General features: G+C 43.0%; 1 protein-coding gene across 5 annotated transcripts in view; it reads left to right on the plus strand.

Moving 5' to 3' along the window:
• TPRG1 (tumor protein p63 regulated 1) overlaps positions 1–13,462 on the plus strand; it is a 186,105-nt gene extending 172,643 nt beyond the window's left edge. For all 5 annotated transcript variants that reach the window (XM_029068393.2, XM_029068397.2, XM_001512049.4 and 2 more), the window contains 2 exons: positions 111–264; positions 12,444–13,462. In XM_029068393.2, coding sequence (XP_028924226.1) covers positions 111–264; positions 12,444–12,638 — 349 coding nt within the window. In that variant the 3' untranslated portion in view covers positions 12,639–13,462. The remainder of the gene's footprint in view (positions 1–110; positions 265–12,443) is intronic.
• Positions 13,463–17,051: the final 3,589 nt, after the last annotated feature.

The following is a 17,051-nucleotide window of genomic DNA, read 5'->3' on the forward strand; positions in this document are numbered from 1 at the left end:
TAAACATTTAAATGCCATTATATTATATTATTATTATAGAGTGGGATAGTCTGTATTCTGAAACCTTACTGATTTGAATCTGACTAACTAATGCTGGGTTTATTTTAAAGGAGACAAGGTGAAGGTCTGCGCATCTACTGGGGGAACACAGAGAATCAGTCAGTCTTGTCCCGCTGGAACCCTTGGTCCACTGAAGTTCCTTATGCGACATTCACAGAGCATCCAATGAAGTACTGCAATGAAAAGTTCAGGGAAATATGCAAGGTAGGAAACCTTTCCGATGGCCCATTTGAACAGACACCCTTTCAGAATTCCAAAGTCAGGAAACATGGTGAGTGGTTACCATCAGCTTTGAGGCATTCAGTCAGCTTTCTTCCTCATACCTTAGCTTGCTCATTTTACTATTACAACCCAACCCCCACCCTCTGCTCCTCTAACCTACTTTCTATACCAGATCTCGTCTATTCATTCAATAGTATTTAATGAGTCCTTACTATGTGCAGAGCACTGTACTAAGCACTTGGAATGTACAATTCAGCAACAGATAGACAATCCCTGCCCAATAATGGGCTCTGACCCTTGCGTACATTCTCCATCAAGCCTGAGATCCAACCCCTTCATATTTGACAGTTCACCACTCTCCTCACCTTCAAAACCCCCTTAAAATTACAACTCCTTCAAAACCTTCCCAGGCTAACTCTTTTTTTTCTCCATCTCACCTCTGCTCCAACCCAGCAAACTGCATGCCACCTTCCCATCCCCAACAAACATATATTTTGTTTTTCCTAATCCTGCTTCCCATGTTAGTCCAACCCAGCAGTTTTCTCAAACCAAAAAGGTGTGTATAGCTAAATTTCAATTGATCCCCTTCAGTGTTTTATTTTTCTGGGGATAATCTAGAATGGAGAAGCAGCAAGATCTAGTGGATAATGCACAGGCTGGGAGTCTAAAGGACCTGGGTTCTAATCCTAGCTGTGCCCCTTGTCAGCTGTGTGACCTTAGGAAAGTCATTTATCTTCTCTGTGCCTGTAACCCCATCTGTAAAATAAGATTGAGACTGTGAGCCCCATGTGGGATATGGACTGTGTCCAACTGATTAGTTTACAACTGATTAGTTTATAGTGTGGCCTAATGGATAAAGTACAGGCCTGGGAGTCAGGGGGACCTGGGTTCTAATTCTGCTGTGTGACTTTGGACAAGTCCCTTAACTTCTCTGTTCCCCAGTTGCTTCATCTGTAAAATGGGGGTTAAGACTGTGAGCCCCATGTGGGACAGGAACTGTGTCCAACCCGATTTGTTTGTATCCACCTCAGCACTTAATACAACGCTGGGCACATAGTAAGCACTTTAAAACCACAATTATTATTATTATTATTTGTATCTACCACAGCACTTAGTACAATACCAAAAACATAGTAAGTGCTTTATAAATGCCACCAAAAATAAAACGCACACAAAAATCTACTTTTACCATGTTCCCTTTCCTCTTCTCCCATCTCCCCAGACTAATCACAGTTTTTCCACTGAAAATCTAAGTGACGAAAAGGGACAGAATCCATCTATTGCTGTAGTGATCTTGCGAAAGCCAGTGGAGACCTTATAAAGGGGCTTACCCTTAGTTTTGTTTGCTGCCCAAACTTGAGGTAGAGTGTGAGGTTTCAAGATTTAAATGACTTGTCCTGCTGAGAAACTTAGGGCTGTGTGCATGAAAATTAGTCATTTCACCCCTTAGATTTCCTTTGAGATTCAGTGAACTCACTGAGGCAGTAAACAGCCGAGGGTGATTTCCAATCACCAGTGTTTGAAACTGTACAGTGTGGTGAGCAGTTCATAAGTAGAAAAAGCATGGGCTTGGGAGTCAGAAGTCATGGGTTCTAATCCCAGCTCCACAGCTTGTCAGCTGTGTGACTTTGGGCAAGTCACTTAACTTCTCTAGACCTCAATTACTTCATCTGTAAAATGGGGATGAAGACTGTGAGCCCCACATGGGACAACCTGATCACCTTGTATCCCCTCCTTATCGCTTAGAACAGTGCTTTGCACATAGTAAGCGCTTAACAAATACCACCATTATTATTATTATTATAAACCATTGCTGTTAAGGAAAAGGGAAGAAGTATGGCCTAGTAGAAAGAGCACAGGACTGGGAGTCAGAAGAACTGGGTTCTAAACCTGCTTCACCACTTATCTGCTGTGTGACCATGGGCAAGTCACGTCACTTCTTTTTGCCTCAGTTACCTCATCTGTAAAATGGGGATTAAGACTGTGAGCCCCACGTGGGACATGAACTGTGTCCAACCTGTTTAGCATGCATCTACTCTAGCACTTAATACAGTGCCTGGTACATAGTAAGCACTTTACATATACCATTAAAAAAGTGGGAAGGGATGATAATAATAAAAACCTCTGCCCATATAAGTGTAGTTGTTATAGACTGATCATCTTTTGTTGCAAAATATTAAAGCGTTTCAAAAGAAATATGCACCTGGTGGCATTCATTTCAAAAGACACAATCTGCCCTGTTACTAGGTTTGAGTCCAAATGTTTGAAATGCTTGAGAGTTTGCTGGGAAGCTTTGCTTTTTGTCTGTATCTTCTTACAATGCAGAGTGTGTTATCTCTCTCCCTCCCCTCCCCTTTCTCCTACCTCTCCTTAATGGGCTAGGAATGAGCTCTGAAAATCAAATACAAATGACTCCTATTGAAATGCCAGGCTCATTGAGTGTGAAATAATGTCAACCTTTGTTTCCAACACTTATATTTAGTGAATTGGTGAATGAGTCAGTGGGGAGAGCTGATTCTAGTGTCTGCAGGGAAAGCAGTTATTGGTAAGGGGGATCAGTTGATTTTTATTCTCTTTGGAATGGGAGGAAGAGTTTGGTGGGTAAGATATTAGAAACTTATATAAAATCTCAAAAATGCAAACCCCTTTTCTTTTGGAAATGTTTCTCTTCTTTGCAAACTTCCTGGAGTCTTACTGAGTTCACTGAAACTCAAGGGCACTATAAATAACTTAAAGAGATCTTTTGGGCTTTTTAAATGGTATTTGTGAAACACTTACTATGTGCCAGGCAGTGTACTAAGCACTGGGGTATATACAAACTAATCAGGTTGTTCTTAGAACATTTCCTTCATGGAGGTCACAGTATTAATTCCCATTTTACAGATTGAGGTAACTGAGGCAAAGAGAGGTTATGTGACTTGCCCAAAGTCACACAGCAGAGAAGTGTTGGAGCTGGGATTAGAACCCTGGTCCTTCTGACTCCCTGGCCCATGCTCTGTCCTCTAGGCCATTTTGCTTCTAGAGTTGTGGCAATTCCTTCATTATTTGGTATGTTGAAAAGAGCTTGCTTTCTTCAGATTTTCCTAGGAGTTTTTCTAGTGAGGATTGCCTGCAGAAAGCAGAAGATGACAGGGAAATTTTTGTTTGTTTTGGGTGGTGAATTTGGATATTTTCTTTACCTTTTCAAGAAGGAATTAATATTTAGAAGATTGCAATACCCACTAACTTCTTGAATTGTTTGCTACAGAGTAGTGGTAGGTAAAAGACATTAAGCTTAGCTAGATCTGAATAGGTTCAATTTATTTTTTGAAATGATATTTTCAGAGGGAGAGAAATGGTAATATCAGCTTTTGGGATCCTATGCCTGAATGCCATTCTGTTTTTTAAAGCAAAGTCTTAAAAACATATGTGATTTTTCAGGGAATAATTCATTCATTCATTCACCTTCATTTGATTCATTCATTCATTCAATAGTATTTATTGAGCGCTTACTATGTGCAGAGCACTGTACTAAGCGCTTGGGATGAACAAGTCGGCAACAGATAGAGACAGTCCCTGCCGTTTGACGGGCTTACAGTCTAATCGGGGGAGACGGACAGACAAGAACAATGGCACTAAACAGCGTCAAGGGGAAGAACATCTCGTAAAAACAATGGCAACTAAATAGAATCAAGGCGATGTACAATTCATTAACAAAATAAATAGGGTAACGAAAATATATAGTTGAGCGGACAGGTACAGTGCTGTGGGGATGGGAAGGGAGAGGTGGAGGAGCAGAGGGAAAAGGGGAAAATGAGGCTTTAGCTGTGGAGAGGTAAAGGGGGGATGGCAGAGGGAGTAGAGGGGGAAGAGGAGCTCAGTCTGGGAATGCCTCTTGGAGGAGGTGATTTTTAAGTAGGGTTTTGAAGAGGGAAAGAGAATCAGTTTGGCGGAGGTGAGGAGGGAGGGCGTTCCAGGACCGCGGGAGGACGTGACCCAGGGGTCGACAGCGGGATAGGCGAGACCGAGGGACGGTGAGGAGGTGGGCGGCAGAGGAGCGGAGCATGCGGGGTGGGCGGTGGAAGAGAGAAGGGAGGAGAGGTAGGAAGGGGCAAGGTGATGGAGAGCCTTGAAGCCTAGAGTGAGGAGTTTTTGTTTGGAGCGGAGGTCGATAGGCAACCACTGGAGTTGTTTAAGAAGGGGAGTGACAGGCCCAGATCGTTTCTGCAGGAAGATGAGCCGGGCAGCGGAGTGAAGAATAGACCGGAGTGGGGCGAGAGAGGAGGAAGGGAGATCAGAGAGAAGGCTGACACAGTAGTCTAGCCGGGATATAACGAGAGCCCGTAATAGTAAGGTAGCCGTTTGGGTGGAGAGGAAAGGGCGGATCTTGGCGACATTGTAGAGGTGAAACCGGCAGGTCTTGGTAACGGATAGGATGTGTGGGGTGAACGAGAGGGACGAGTCAAGGATGACACCGAGATTGCGGGCCTGAGAGACGGGAAGGATGGTCGTGCCATCGACGGTGATAGAGAAGTCTGGGAGAGGACCGGGTTTGGGAGGGAAGATGAGGAGCTCAGTCTTGCTCATGTTGAGTTTTAGGTGGCGGGCCGACATCCAGGTGGAGACGTCCTGGAGGCAGGAGGAGATGCGAGCCTGAAGGGAGGGGGAGAGGACAGGGGCGGAGATGTAGATCTGCGTGTCATCTGCGTAGAGATGGTAGTCAAAGCCATGAGAGCGGATGAGTTCACCGAGGGAGTGAGTGTAAATGGAGAACAGAAGAGGGCCAAGAACTGACCCTTGAGGAACTCCAACAGTTAAAGGATGGGAGGGGGAGGAGGCTCCAGCGAAGGAGACCGAGAATGATCGGCCAGAGAGGTAAGAGGAGAACCAGGAGAGGACAGAGTCCGTGAAGCCAAGGTGAGATAAGGTATGGAGGAGGAGGGGATGGTCGACAGTGTCAAAGGCAGCAGAGAGGTCAAGGAGGATCAGAATGGAGTAGGAGCCATTGGATTTGGCAAGAAGGAGGTCACGGGTGACCTTAGAGAGAGCAGTCTCGGTAGAGTGGAGGGGACGGAAGCCAGATTGGAGGGGGTCTAGGAGAGAATGGGAGTTAAGGAATTCTAGGCATCGATTGTAGACGACCCGTTCTAGGATTTTGGAAAGGAAGGGTAGTAAGGAGATAGGACGATAACTGGAGGGGGAAGTGGGGTCAAGAGCGGGTTTTTTTAGGATGGGGGAGACGTGGGCATGTTTGAAGGCAGAGGGGAAGGAGCCCTTGGAGATTGAGTGGTTAAAAATAGAAGTTAAGGAAGGGAGGAGGGCAGGGGCGATGGTTTTAAGAAGGTGAGAGGGAATGGGGTCCAAGGCGCAGGTGGAGGGGGTGGCACTTGCAAGGAGGGAGGAGATCTCCTCTGAGGATACTGCAGGGAAGGATGGGAAAGTAGGGGAGGGGGTTGGTGGGGGGGAGGGGAGAGGTGGAGGGGTGACTTTGGGGAGCTCAGACCTGATCGTGTTGATTTTCGTGAGGAAATAGGTGGCCAGATCATTGGGGGTGAGAGATGGGGGATGGGGAGGAACAGGGGGCCTAAGGAGAGAGTTAAAGGTCCGGAACAGTCGGCGGGGGTGACGGGCATGGGTGTCGATGAGGGAGGAGAAGAAGCTGCAAAGCACTATACTAAGCGCTTGGGAGAGTACAGCATAACAATAAACAGGCACAGTCCCTGCTCCCAATGAGTTTACAGTCTAGAGGACAAGTTTACAGCCAAGAGGAGAATCCTGTTACCTTCCCAGTTCTACTGACATTATTATTGTTGTTACTATTGTTGCCAGCTGCCTCCCATCAGCAGTGCAATACAATAGTACCTCTCCTGTTATCAAGACACTCTCCTGTCATCCCAGCATAAATTCCAATCCAAAAATGAGACAACATGACAAGAGATCCCTAACAATGCAGTGTACTGGCTCCCCTTTCCACTGGAGTAGGGACCAGTGAACTCTGGCCCACAGAACAAAGACCATTGTCCTCTTTTATACCCTTTCAACTCTCCTTGCCCCTCCAGGGTTCCATCCTGAAGGTGGGCAACTTCACCTCTGATGTCAGTCTGGGTGGTCTAGAGTGTTCCTGAGGTGTGTCTGCATGTTTTTAGGTGTCCCCTAGTTGGTGTCTGAGCAGTTTTTGCAAAAGGGTCATGGTCAGTCAGTTGGCTGATTGTCTGAAAAATGTTTTCCTGCCCCATCAATATTGCCAACACTAATAGCTTTCTTAGTGGTGATGGGATGATCTATTCTTTGTTGGAGCCCTAATGTCCCTTGTAATTACCTTGATTTTATTATCCTCCTGTGTTCCATTTACTATTGGGTGGTTCCTGTTACCTGCCTTTTTGGTTTCTGCCAGGAACTACCTGCCCCACCCTTCTCCTGCTTCTTCAAGTATTCCCCAGACATACAGTTTTACTACCCCAACATCCACCATAGGACTCCTCAAATCTCAATACCTAGCCTTCATAACTTATTCTTTTTCTTATTTCTAAGTTTTCATCACCCACATACACTGGGCAAACTCAATTAACATAGCTCTCTGGCCCACAAAGTACTTACTGCATAAATGAGGGATAAATTTTGACCAAAAAAGATATAAACCAATGAAAATATTATAAGCCAAGCAATGAGAAAAGTAGGTTAAAACTCAGAAGTTCAAAATATCAACAGGCACAGTTACATAACAGACCTTGGCTACTCTCATCACTCCATGGAAATAGTAAAGTTGCTATCCTCTAACTACTCAACTGTTATAAGACTGATAAAAGACTATCACAATGGGCATCCCTCTCTATCTCAACTCTCAATATATTCCCTCTTCCTCCTCTCTACCTCAGTATTCTCATCTGTCTAGCCAGGGCCCTTAGGACAGGTGGAGATAGGATTTTCAGGGTTAGCCTAATCCTGGCATTACTAAAAGCTTTCCTTCAGCTTTCGAAATTGCAGATCTTGAGGCTCCATGTAGAGCTGACATCTGAAAGTAAACTATAATTGTACTGTTGAAACCACAGAGATTCATACCTCAGACGCAGGAAGCAGCATGGCCAAGTGGAAAGAGCATAGGCCTGGGAGTCAGAGGGCCTGGATTCTAATTCCACCTCTACACTAGCCTGCTGTGTGACCTTGGACAATTCATTTTACTTCTCTGGCCCTCAGTCCATCTCTTGTAAAATGTGGATTCAGTATCTGTTCTCCCTCTTACTGTTAAAGATCTGATAATCTTATATCTATCCCAACTCTTAGCACAATGTTTTGCACATAGTAAGCATTTAAGAAATACCACAATTCTTACTATTATTACCCAGCTATTTCCCTGATAACTCTACCACCTTCCTAGATCATAGGAACATTTGGGTGAAGTAATGGTACTCTCTGAAGCTCTTACAGAACTGCTTCTGGGTTACTTCTGGTTAGGCAGTCCCACTGGAAACTGAGAGACTCTGGGTATTTCTGTTGCTCTTCCACTGTCCCAACTCATGACTCACGACCCTCTGAGGTTACCTGTCAAAAAAGAGTTTGAGGGAAAGACAACTCCCTACATCCACTCTGTTGAGGAAACGTGAGTCCTTACAAACTATCTGGGTTGGTTTACTGTAATAATGATGATGATATTTGTTGAAGCATGGCTTAGTGGCAAGACCATGGGCTTGGGAGTCAGAAGTTGTAGGTTCTAATCCAGGCTCTTCCACTTAGCTCTGTGACTTTGGGCAAGTCACTTAACTTCTCAGTGCCTCAGATCCCTCATCTGTAAAATGGGGCTAAGATTGTGAGCCCTACGTGGGACAACCTGATTACTTTGTATCTACCCTAGTGCTTAGAACAGTGCTTGGCACATAGTAAGTGCTTAAGAAAATACCATTATTATGGGAAGCAATGTGGCTCAGTGGAAAGAGCCCGGGCTTGGGAGTCAGAGGTCATGGATTTGAATTCCGCCTCTGCCACTTGTCAGTTGTGTGACTGTGAGCAAGTCTCTTGGGACAACCTGATTACCCTGTATCTACCCCAGTGCTTAGAACAGTGCTCTGCACATAGTAAGTGCTTAACAAATACCAACATCATTATTATTATTATTATTAATAATGTGCTTATTATGTGCCAAGCACTGCAATCCACCTTGCTCCTTTGCCTAAGAGATGATTTACCAAAAACTAAGAGGATATTCTGGAGAAAATATATACATAGAGTTGCTATGAATCAGAAATGACTCAATGGTACTTGATAATAATAAAAAGATAACTGTTTATGATTTCTGTATGACTTAGGTCAAATCAAGGCAGGGAACAACAGTAAAGCCTCCTCTAGACATTATTCTCATAGTGTTCCTATGAAACAGCACTATTGTATCTGTTGCCAGATTTACCAAAAAGCCTAAATTCAAAGATCAACTCCTACACTAAGAATCAACTTTTGATTGAAAAAAGAACCCAACAAAAAACATTCAATGTGGCTGTCAGATCTGAACTTGAGACCTATATGACCATTCTTTTCTTAGTACAATGGTGTGGTGTGTGTCTAATGTTGCCAACCTTTTTGGGGGGAACTGAATTTTGATCTTTTACCCGCCCCACTTTGCAGATAGAGAATTGCAGTGAGAGAGTGGTTAAGCAGCCTCCCAAGGTCATAGAGAAAGTAGAAAACCAAAGCTTAGAGCTTAAATACCTAGTCCAGAGAACACTGCCTTCTCGATAGAGTTGCCCTTTTAATTCTGTTAATCTTTCCTTCCCAATTTCCTAATTTGAGCCTGAGATATGATCCTTTTTGTACATATTTTGATGAACTGAAACACTAACAGAGGTGACTGTGTCTGCCATTCTAAATAGAAGTCTTTCTAAAAGTTGGCTGGCAGGCCAGCAGGCTTCACTGAAAGGAAGGAAACAGTTCTGTAGTATACCACAAATATTTTTCTCTGAGGATCTTCAGCCCACTCTTGCATAGTTTTACTTCATTCAAATGCAGTGCAGGAGAACCTTCTGCCAACATCATACAGAAGGTGTTTGTGCTTCATGATAGGAGCCTGAGAAGACCTTTGCTCACTTAATGCCATTGACAGTGAGCTGATAAACATTTTCATTGTACAGACTGATGTTACAGACTTCCAGCTCTGTATTATGTGTACATCGATTTTCAGACCAAAGTTCTGGGTGTTCTAATGTTGTGAGGTCAAACCAATATTCTTGGGATGAAAGAGACAAAAGAAACTATAAGTGGAAGTCTTTTTGAATATATCTAGGATTGTGGGTTGTGACAGGTCTGGGAAATGCTTCCTTTGCCTCTCATATGCCAAATAAATTGGGTACAATGTACAATAATAACTAGAAGCAATGTTAGAAATTTGGATTGTAGCAGGGGCAGAAAGTTTGTTTTCTTGGCCTTTTTTCTGAATCATCACCTTTTGTTAATCTTTTGAAACCCAAATCAGCTTTCTTAGGGGTTGTTGAGCAGAACAATGGAGGTTTTTAAAAAGTATTTTCTAATTTGAAATGAACTTGGCTTGAACTGCAAATCAGTTCTAATTTAGGTTAGTGTAAACCAGTTGCCTGGGAAACAGATGTGGATCTCCCATCTATTAAGGACCTTAATGCCAATTTTCAGTTCTTGATTATCTGAGAAAGTTTCTTTCCTTATCTATCTATTTCCACACAATACCAGTTTGTTTTTCTCTTTCACTTCTTTAAGGTTTCCACCACCTATTCAGTTAGTCTTGGGTCATCATGCTGATATTTAAATTTCTTGCATCCCACTGTGATTTGCAATAATGCAGAATCCAGCAGTACACTGCAGAGCCTGTTTCTAACAGTAAAATGATTTGTTGAATTCACTGCATGTGTAGAATATGGAGCGCTAGAGTTTGGTAGTCTGAAGTCCTGAGCAGAAAATTAGTCATTGCAAAGTATTTCCTAGGATTCAAGTAATGGTTGGAGTTTCCTTTGCCATTTATTCTGGTGGTTACATAAAGCTTTAGGAAATTGTTTTCTGAGACCTAGCAGCATATCCTAGTGCCTGTAAGCTCCTTGCGAACTGGGAACATGCCTACCAACTCTGTTATATTGTATTCTCACAAGCACTTAGTAGAGTACTCTGCACCCAGTAAGCACTCAATAAATACAATTGATTGATAGTCTTAGTCCTTTAAACCCTAATCTATTGGGGAGAAATAATAATAATTACTACTACTACTAACAATAATAATAATTATGGCATTTGTTAAGCCCTTACTATGAGCCAGGCACTGTACTAAGCACTGGGATGGATAGAGTCTCTTTCCCACATGGGGTTCCCACTCTTAATCCCCATTTTACAGATGAGATAACTGAGGCACAGAGAAGCAAAGTGACTTGCCCAGGGTCACATAGTGGACAACCTCCTAACATCTCCCTTGCCAAGGTCATGATGGATTGGCCCTCCCACCCTCTCTCCTTTTGCTTCCTCCAGACTGTAAGTTCATGATGGGTAGGAAATACATCCTCTAAAGCTGTTGTACTCCCCCAAGCATCTAATATAGTGTTCTGCACATAGTAACTGCTCAGTAAATACCACTGATTGACTGAATGACAAGTGGCAGAGTCAGGATTAGAACCCAGGTCCTTCTGACTCCCAGGCCTGTGAGATATCAAAGAAGCAGTGGTGGCCGCAAGAGGAGATTTTTGTAGCTGGGAAAAAGCTTTTATTGTTATGGTTTCTACACACATGCTGGCTCTATGGTACGTTGCTACTCTTGGGTAGGCTGCACAGTCAATGACAATCCTTGTTTGGAAGATAAATCAATCAGTGCTATTTACTGAACATTAAGATTCTTGAGGAGGCTGGATTCTAGCCTTAGTAAATCAGGCTTTTCCCACTGTGTTTGGGTAAATTGGCCACTTTTAGGAGCTGCATTAACTCTTCCACTGAAAACTCAGAGGAATTCTGCCTAAATGATAAGCCATATGCATAGGCTATTTTTGCTGGACATTGTCTATCAAATGGACATTGTAACTGCCCCGTAGGAATTTACAATCTAAAGCAATGTTACGTGGATCAAACCTGGAAGGAAATAGCAACATACAGTAATGCCAAAGGCCCTGGAAAATTTAATCCCATAAATAACAATACTATCTGAGAATTACAGTATGACAAAAACAGGACAAACGATCCTTGAATAAGGTTGGGGAATCTCTATCTTCCCAAACTACTCCAAATGAGAATTCCATTTTAAGCATCACAACACCACAAAAACTAATTGGATTGGGTTGATACTTATGGATTTCAGATCAATCAACTAATCAATCAAGGGTATTCATTTAGCATTTGTGGTGTCCAGAGCACTGTACTAAGTACTTGGGAGAATACAATACGACAGAGTTGGTAGAAATCTTCCCTACCTACAAGGAGATTACAGTCTAGAGGGGAAGACAGTAAAATAAATTTTGGGTATGCACATTAGTGCTATGGTACTGAGGGTGAAGTGCATATCATGAGCTTAAAGGGTAATAATAATAATAATAATGTTGGTATTTGTTAAGCGCCTACTATATGCAGAGCACTGTTCTAAGCGCTGGGGTGGATACAGCGTATTCAGGTTGTCCCACGTGAGGCTCACAGTTAATCCCCATTTTACAGATGAGGTAACTGAGGCACAGAGAAGTTAAGTGACTTGCCCACAGTCACACAGCTGACAAGTGGCAGAGCTGGCATTCGAACTCATAACCTCTGACTCCCAAGCCCATGCTCTTTCCACTGAGCCGCGCTGCTTCTGTAGATCCAAATGCATGGGCAGTGCAGAAGAGAGAGGAAGCAGAGGAAATGAGGGTTTAGGGAAGGCCTTTTGGAGGAGATATAATTAATAAGTCTTTGAAGATGAAGGGAGGAGTGGTCTATAGTGCGTGAAGGGGATGGGAGTTCCATGCCAGAGGGATGATGTGGGAAAACTATTTGTGGTGAGATAAACATGATCAAGATACAGTGAGTAAGCTGGTGTTAAAAGAGGGAAGGGTGCAGATTGTATTGTAGTAGGAAATCATTGGGGTAGGACAGGGAGAGCTGACTGAATGCTTTAATGTTGATGGTAAGGACTTTCTTCTCCACCAGGAGGGGAATGGGCAACCACTGGAAGTTCTGTGAGGAGATCTTCACTGACTATACACTGTTTCATTCTTCCTCCTCAGATGTCTGCATTCACAGCTAAGCTGCTGCCAGCTGTCGACAATGCTCACAAAGTCACCATAGGACCACGAAGAGGAAAGGGAGTGATAGTTTTGACTGAACCCATTCTGATCGAGACCTATATGGGAATTATGTCTTTCATTGGGAACCGTAATAAACTCGGCTACTCCCTTGCTCGTGGAAGTGTTGGATTTTGAGGCAGATCAAGTTTTGTCAATTTATAGTAAAATAGATCATTATTGAAGGGTCATTGTGTATATATTTTAAAATTGTTAATTCATTTTTTCTGGCTACTTTTCTAAATACTTTAATTCTTATGCAAGAACTCCAAGTGCACTACCTAAATTTGAATCAGTCCATAATTATATTTATTGAGTGCTTACTATGTGCAAAATATCATACTAAGTGCTTGGGAAAGTACAGTACAATAGAATTAGCAGATGTGTTCCATACCCATAGAGAATTTACATGTCTTTGGATATGGCTAGCCCCTTACATTCAAGCCAGTCCAATTGTCCTTATAATTTGAATATATCCAAAAAATAGACCTAATGAGCCCACCCACGAGACAATATCAGTTCAAGACCTAAAGCATGGAGTATTATTGTTTTCCTTGCTTCAGGACATTTGGAAACATTACTCTGAACAAGAAAGAGATGGACAAAACATTTAGAAAACCATTGGCCTTTACAAGCTAGGGTGAATTAAAGTACACTGTGGCATACTGAAATTACATCCATTAATGATCCCCAATTGTTCTGTCTGTATGATTTTCCTGTTTAGAGAATAGAGAATTTGCTGCTTTATACATCAGTGCCAAATTGTCATATGTTGACACATACAAGTTAATTTTAAACTAATACCTGCTCAGAAGAGAAGCATTTGGGATCACATTTTAAGGGTAAGGAATATATTTTCCAGCATGAGCTAAATGGATATGGTATTTCAAATAGATATTTTTTTTTCAGAAAATCAAAATGCTGCTGTTTATTTTACTTAAATAAAATATGTTTCTCCATTAGCCATTTCTTTTTGAGTTCAAAGCCAGCAGAAATGATTCCTTTGGTGTCACAATTCTAACCTCTTAGAATTTCATTTTAATTTCATAAAATATTACTGGGACTTTAGCAAATAGTTTTTATCCTCCTTTTGGTGATCTTCAGAAATGAAAATTCAACCCTTTCTTTTTAGGCTGCTTCAGTCATTAATGACTCTTGGCAGTGACCAGTTCCACTGTCCGCCACACTTTGGAGAGGGAGAAGGAAGGCAGGAGAGTAACTCCATGGTGCCCCTCTCTAAAAACTTAGCTGAACCCACTGAAGAGAGGGATTGAGAGGAAGTAGAGGGGTCAGGTTAGGGGAAGAAGACGACCCCTCGCTATTTTGAGGTAAGAGGTCAGTGGGCCTGGGAGAGTAGGCACAGGGAGAGCTCATGCTATGCATCCTGGATGGATACAGAAAACAGAGAAGGATTTGAGAGGACCCCTAGGTGCCAGTGGCTAGGACTCCAGAGGATCAAGTCCCCTGCCCCTGACAGGGGGAAGAATGAGAGCCCTGGGATGCCTAAAGGGAAATACTGAGGTCTGGGAAAGGAGAAGTAGTAGGTCCAGGGAAAGCTGGTTTTGATTGGATTTGTTTTACTACTAATAATAATTATGGTATTTGTTAAGCAGTTATTATGTGCCAAGGACTGTTGTAGCACTGGGGTAGATAAGGGATCAGGTTGTCCACTTGGGGCTCACAATATCAATCCCCATATTGCAGATGAGGAAACTGAGGCACGGAGAAGTTAAGTGACTTGCCCAAGGCCACATAGCAGACAAGTGGCGGAGGCGGGATTAGAACCCATGACCTCTAACTCCCAAGCCCATGCTCTTGTCCCTAGGCCATGGCTTCTTCTCTGTTACCTTGTTAAGAATCTATAAAAACGTGTTGAGAACCCAGATCTGGGTGTCTGTTTGTAGTAGGGGCTAGAGGAGAAGCTGTGGGTGCTGAGAAGATGAGTAGAATGGGGAGTAGTGGGAGTGGGAGTGAGCACTTTGTCCTTGGGCTTCCCAGGGAGTGATGATGATGATGACATTTGTTAAGCACTTACTATGTGCCAAGCACTGTTTTAAGAGTGGGGTGGGAGATAGTCTCTGTTGACCTCTGTGACTTTGGGAGATGCTTGGGCTACAGCCATAGAGTTTTGGCAGTGTTAGTGGTGCAAGGAACTGGGGAACAGTGAGGATGTCACCGAGACTTGCCTTAGAAAATGGAAAACTGGGACACTTTAGGATCCAAAGCTGAAGTTGAGCGAGGTCTGGGACCTCCTATAATGAGTCCAGGCCAACAAACTTTCATTCATTCATTCAATAGTATTTATTGAGCGCTTACTATGTGCAGAGCACTGTACTAAGCGCTTGGGATGAACAAGTCGGCAACAGATAGAGACAGTCCCTGCCGTTTGACGGGCTTACAGTCTAATCGGGGGAGACGGACAGACAAGAACAATGGCAATAACAAACTTAATGACATGCTGCATAGCTGGACTCTGGTGCCTCCTGGATGTAATATTACTGATGATATTTCTTAAGTATTTACTATGTGCCAGGCACTGTACTTAGCTCTGGGTGGATACAAGCCAATTGGGTTGGACACAGTCCCTGTGCCATGTGGGTTCACAATCTCAATCCCCATTTTACTGATAAAGTAGCTGAGGCACAGAGAAGTGAAGTGACTTGCCCAGAGTCACACAGCAGACAAGTGGCAGAGCCAGGATTGGAATGCATGACTTTCTGACTCCCAGGCCCGTGGCCTATCCATGAGGCTATGCTGCTTCCAGCAGTGGAGGGGAGGGTGGGAGGGTCACAACAGTGGACTGATAAGGAATAGCAGTGGAGAGCAGCTCGCCGGTCTAATGTTCAACAGTTGCTGCAATGTGGAGGAATCTTGGCCATTGCGGTGACAGGCTACGCCAGATGCCACATTGCTGACCAGGAGGATTGACCTCATCTAACCCATGTGGTCTGCTGAGTCTGGGAAGGTTCTAAACTAAGCATTCTTCCTTTGAAGATAATCTTTCTTCAAAAAGCCCATGAATATTTAATGCAAACCACAAATGTATTTGTAACACACTGTTTGGCCTGGCCTTAGACACCAGGTCAGGAAGACTTGGTTAATATTTAACTTTTCTCATTTTAAAGCCTTTATTTTTTCCCAACTCTTTTGGGGTCTGTAAAGATATTATTCAAGGGTTTGGTCTAAAAGACTTGTTTACTCAAATTTTTAGACTTATTCATTGCCCTCTCTGATGATTATACAAGCACCCAGGTAATGCAGCCATTCAAATCTCAAACCTGAAATAACCCCTGTGCTTATTTTCTCATTGCCTACATCCGTTCGGCTCCTTCTCTTTCCTCCCTTCCTCGTATTTTTCCCTCTACTATGTCAAATATTGTTATAGTCCCCAAGGCAAAAGCTTCTATTCAGACTGTAAAAGGAAATGTTGAAATCCTTAGCTATCCTGTCAACAGTAGTGGAATGAAAAAGTGGTTGGGTGTTTTGGCAGTGGTTCTCATGCAGCCATAATTGGCAAATTATTGTAATAACATAGGGCTAAAATCTCCTTTGCACCAAGAAGGTGGAAGTTGCTAGTAAGAGGATCCAAAACATCACCCCCAGCCTGATTCTGTTCTCCTTTAGGGAGTAGTATTCTGTTTGGCTTAGCAATCCAAGCCAGACCAGTTTTAAGGAAACCTGAACTCTTTTCAAATGAAGTTTTCAAAGGAACAGACAAACAGTAAACAGAATATCCTGGTCTCACTCAGATGAAATTGAATGAGGTTCTTTCTTGATTCCACGGAGACTGGCTTTCATGTTCCAGAGTGGTTGGGCTATTGATCTGGACTCTTTTCAGCATTGGTAAAAATCCACACCGTTATGAAGTGGTTTTCTCATTCATTAATGCTTTGCTTGTAATAATGATTGTGATATTGTTAAGAGCTAACTATATGCCAAGCACTACACTTACTGCTAAGATAGATAAAAGATAATCAGGTCCAACACAGTCCCTTTCTTCCATGGAGCTCACAATCAAAGTAGAAGAGAGAAGAGGTACTTAATCTCCAGTTTACAGATGAAAAAATTGAGGCACAGAGATGGTAAGTGACTTGCCCAAGGTGACAACAGGTAGGTGGCAGAGCTGGGATTAGAACCCAGGTCCTTTGACTCCCCTATCCTTGCTCTTTCCACTAGGCCATGCTGCTTGTGACACCAGTTGGTAATCTGGCTGGCTATTCTAATTTGGTTTAGCTTGAGCCTTCCAGAAGGTGCCCCCAGAAGTTAAAAATTGAAGGTCAGTAAATAGGGAAGACTAAGAATGGGTGGTAGTGGGGATGGGCAGAGGATCAATGAAGGAGACTGATCTCAAAGATGTGGTCTATGGAGATGGAATGGGTAGAGATGTGTCTGAAGATTTGAGTTCTAGCCCTCAGTTTTTCAACTACTTTGTTGAATGACCCTGGCCAAGATCCTAATAACATGCAAAGCAGCACCATATCGGGGTGCTTAAACTGCCAGTGTTTGCTTGCAAATGATCATATTTTGGACTTCACAGATGGGTCAGTTCAA

The sequence above is a fragment of the Ornithorhynchus anatinus genome, chromosome 7 (genome assembly GCF_004115215.2).
Source record: "Ornithorhynchus anatinus isolate Pmale09 chromosome 7, mOrnAna1.pri.v4, whole genome shotgun sequence".
Lineage (NCBI taxonomy): Eukaryota > Metazoa > Chordata > Mammalia > Monotremata > Ornithorhynchidae > Ornithorhynchus > Ornithorhynchus anatinus.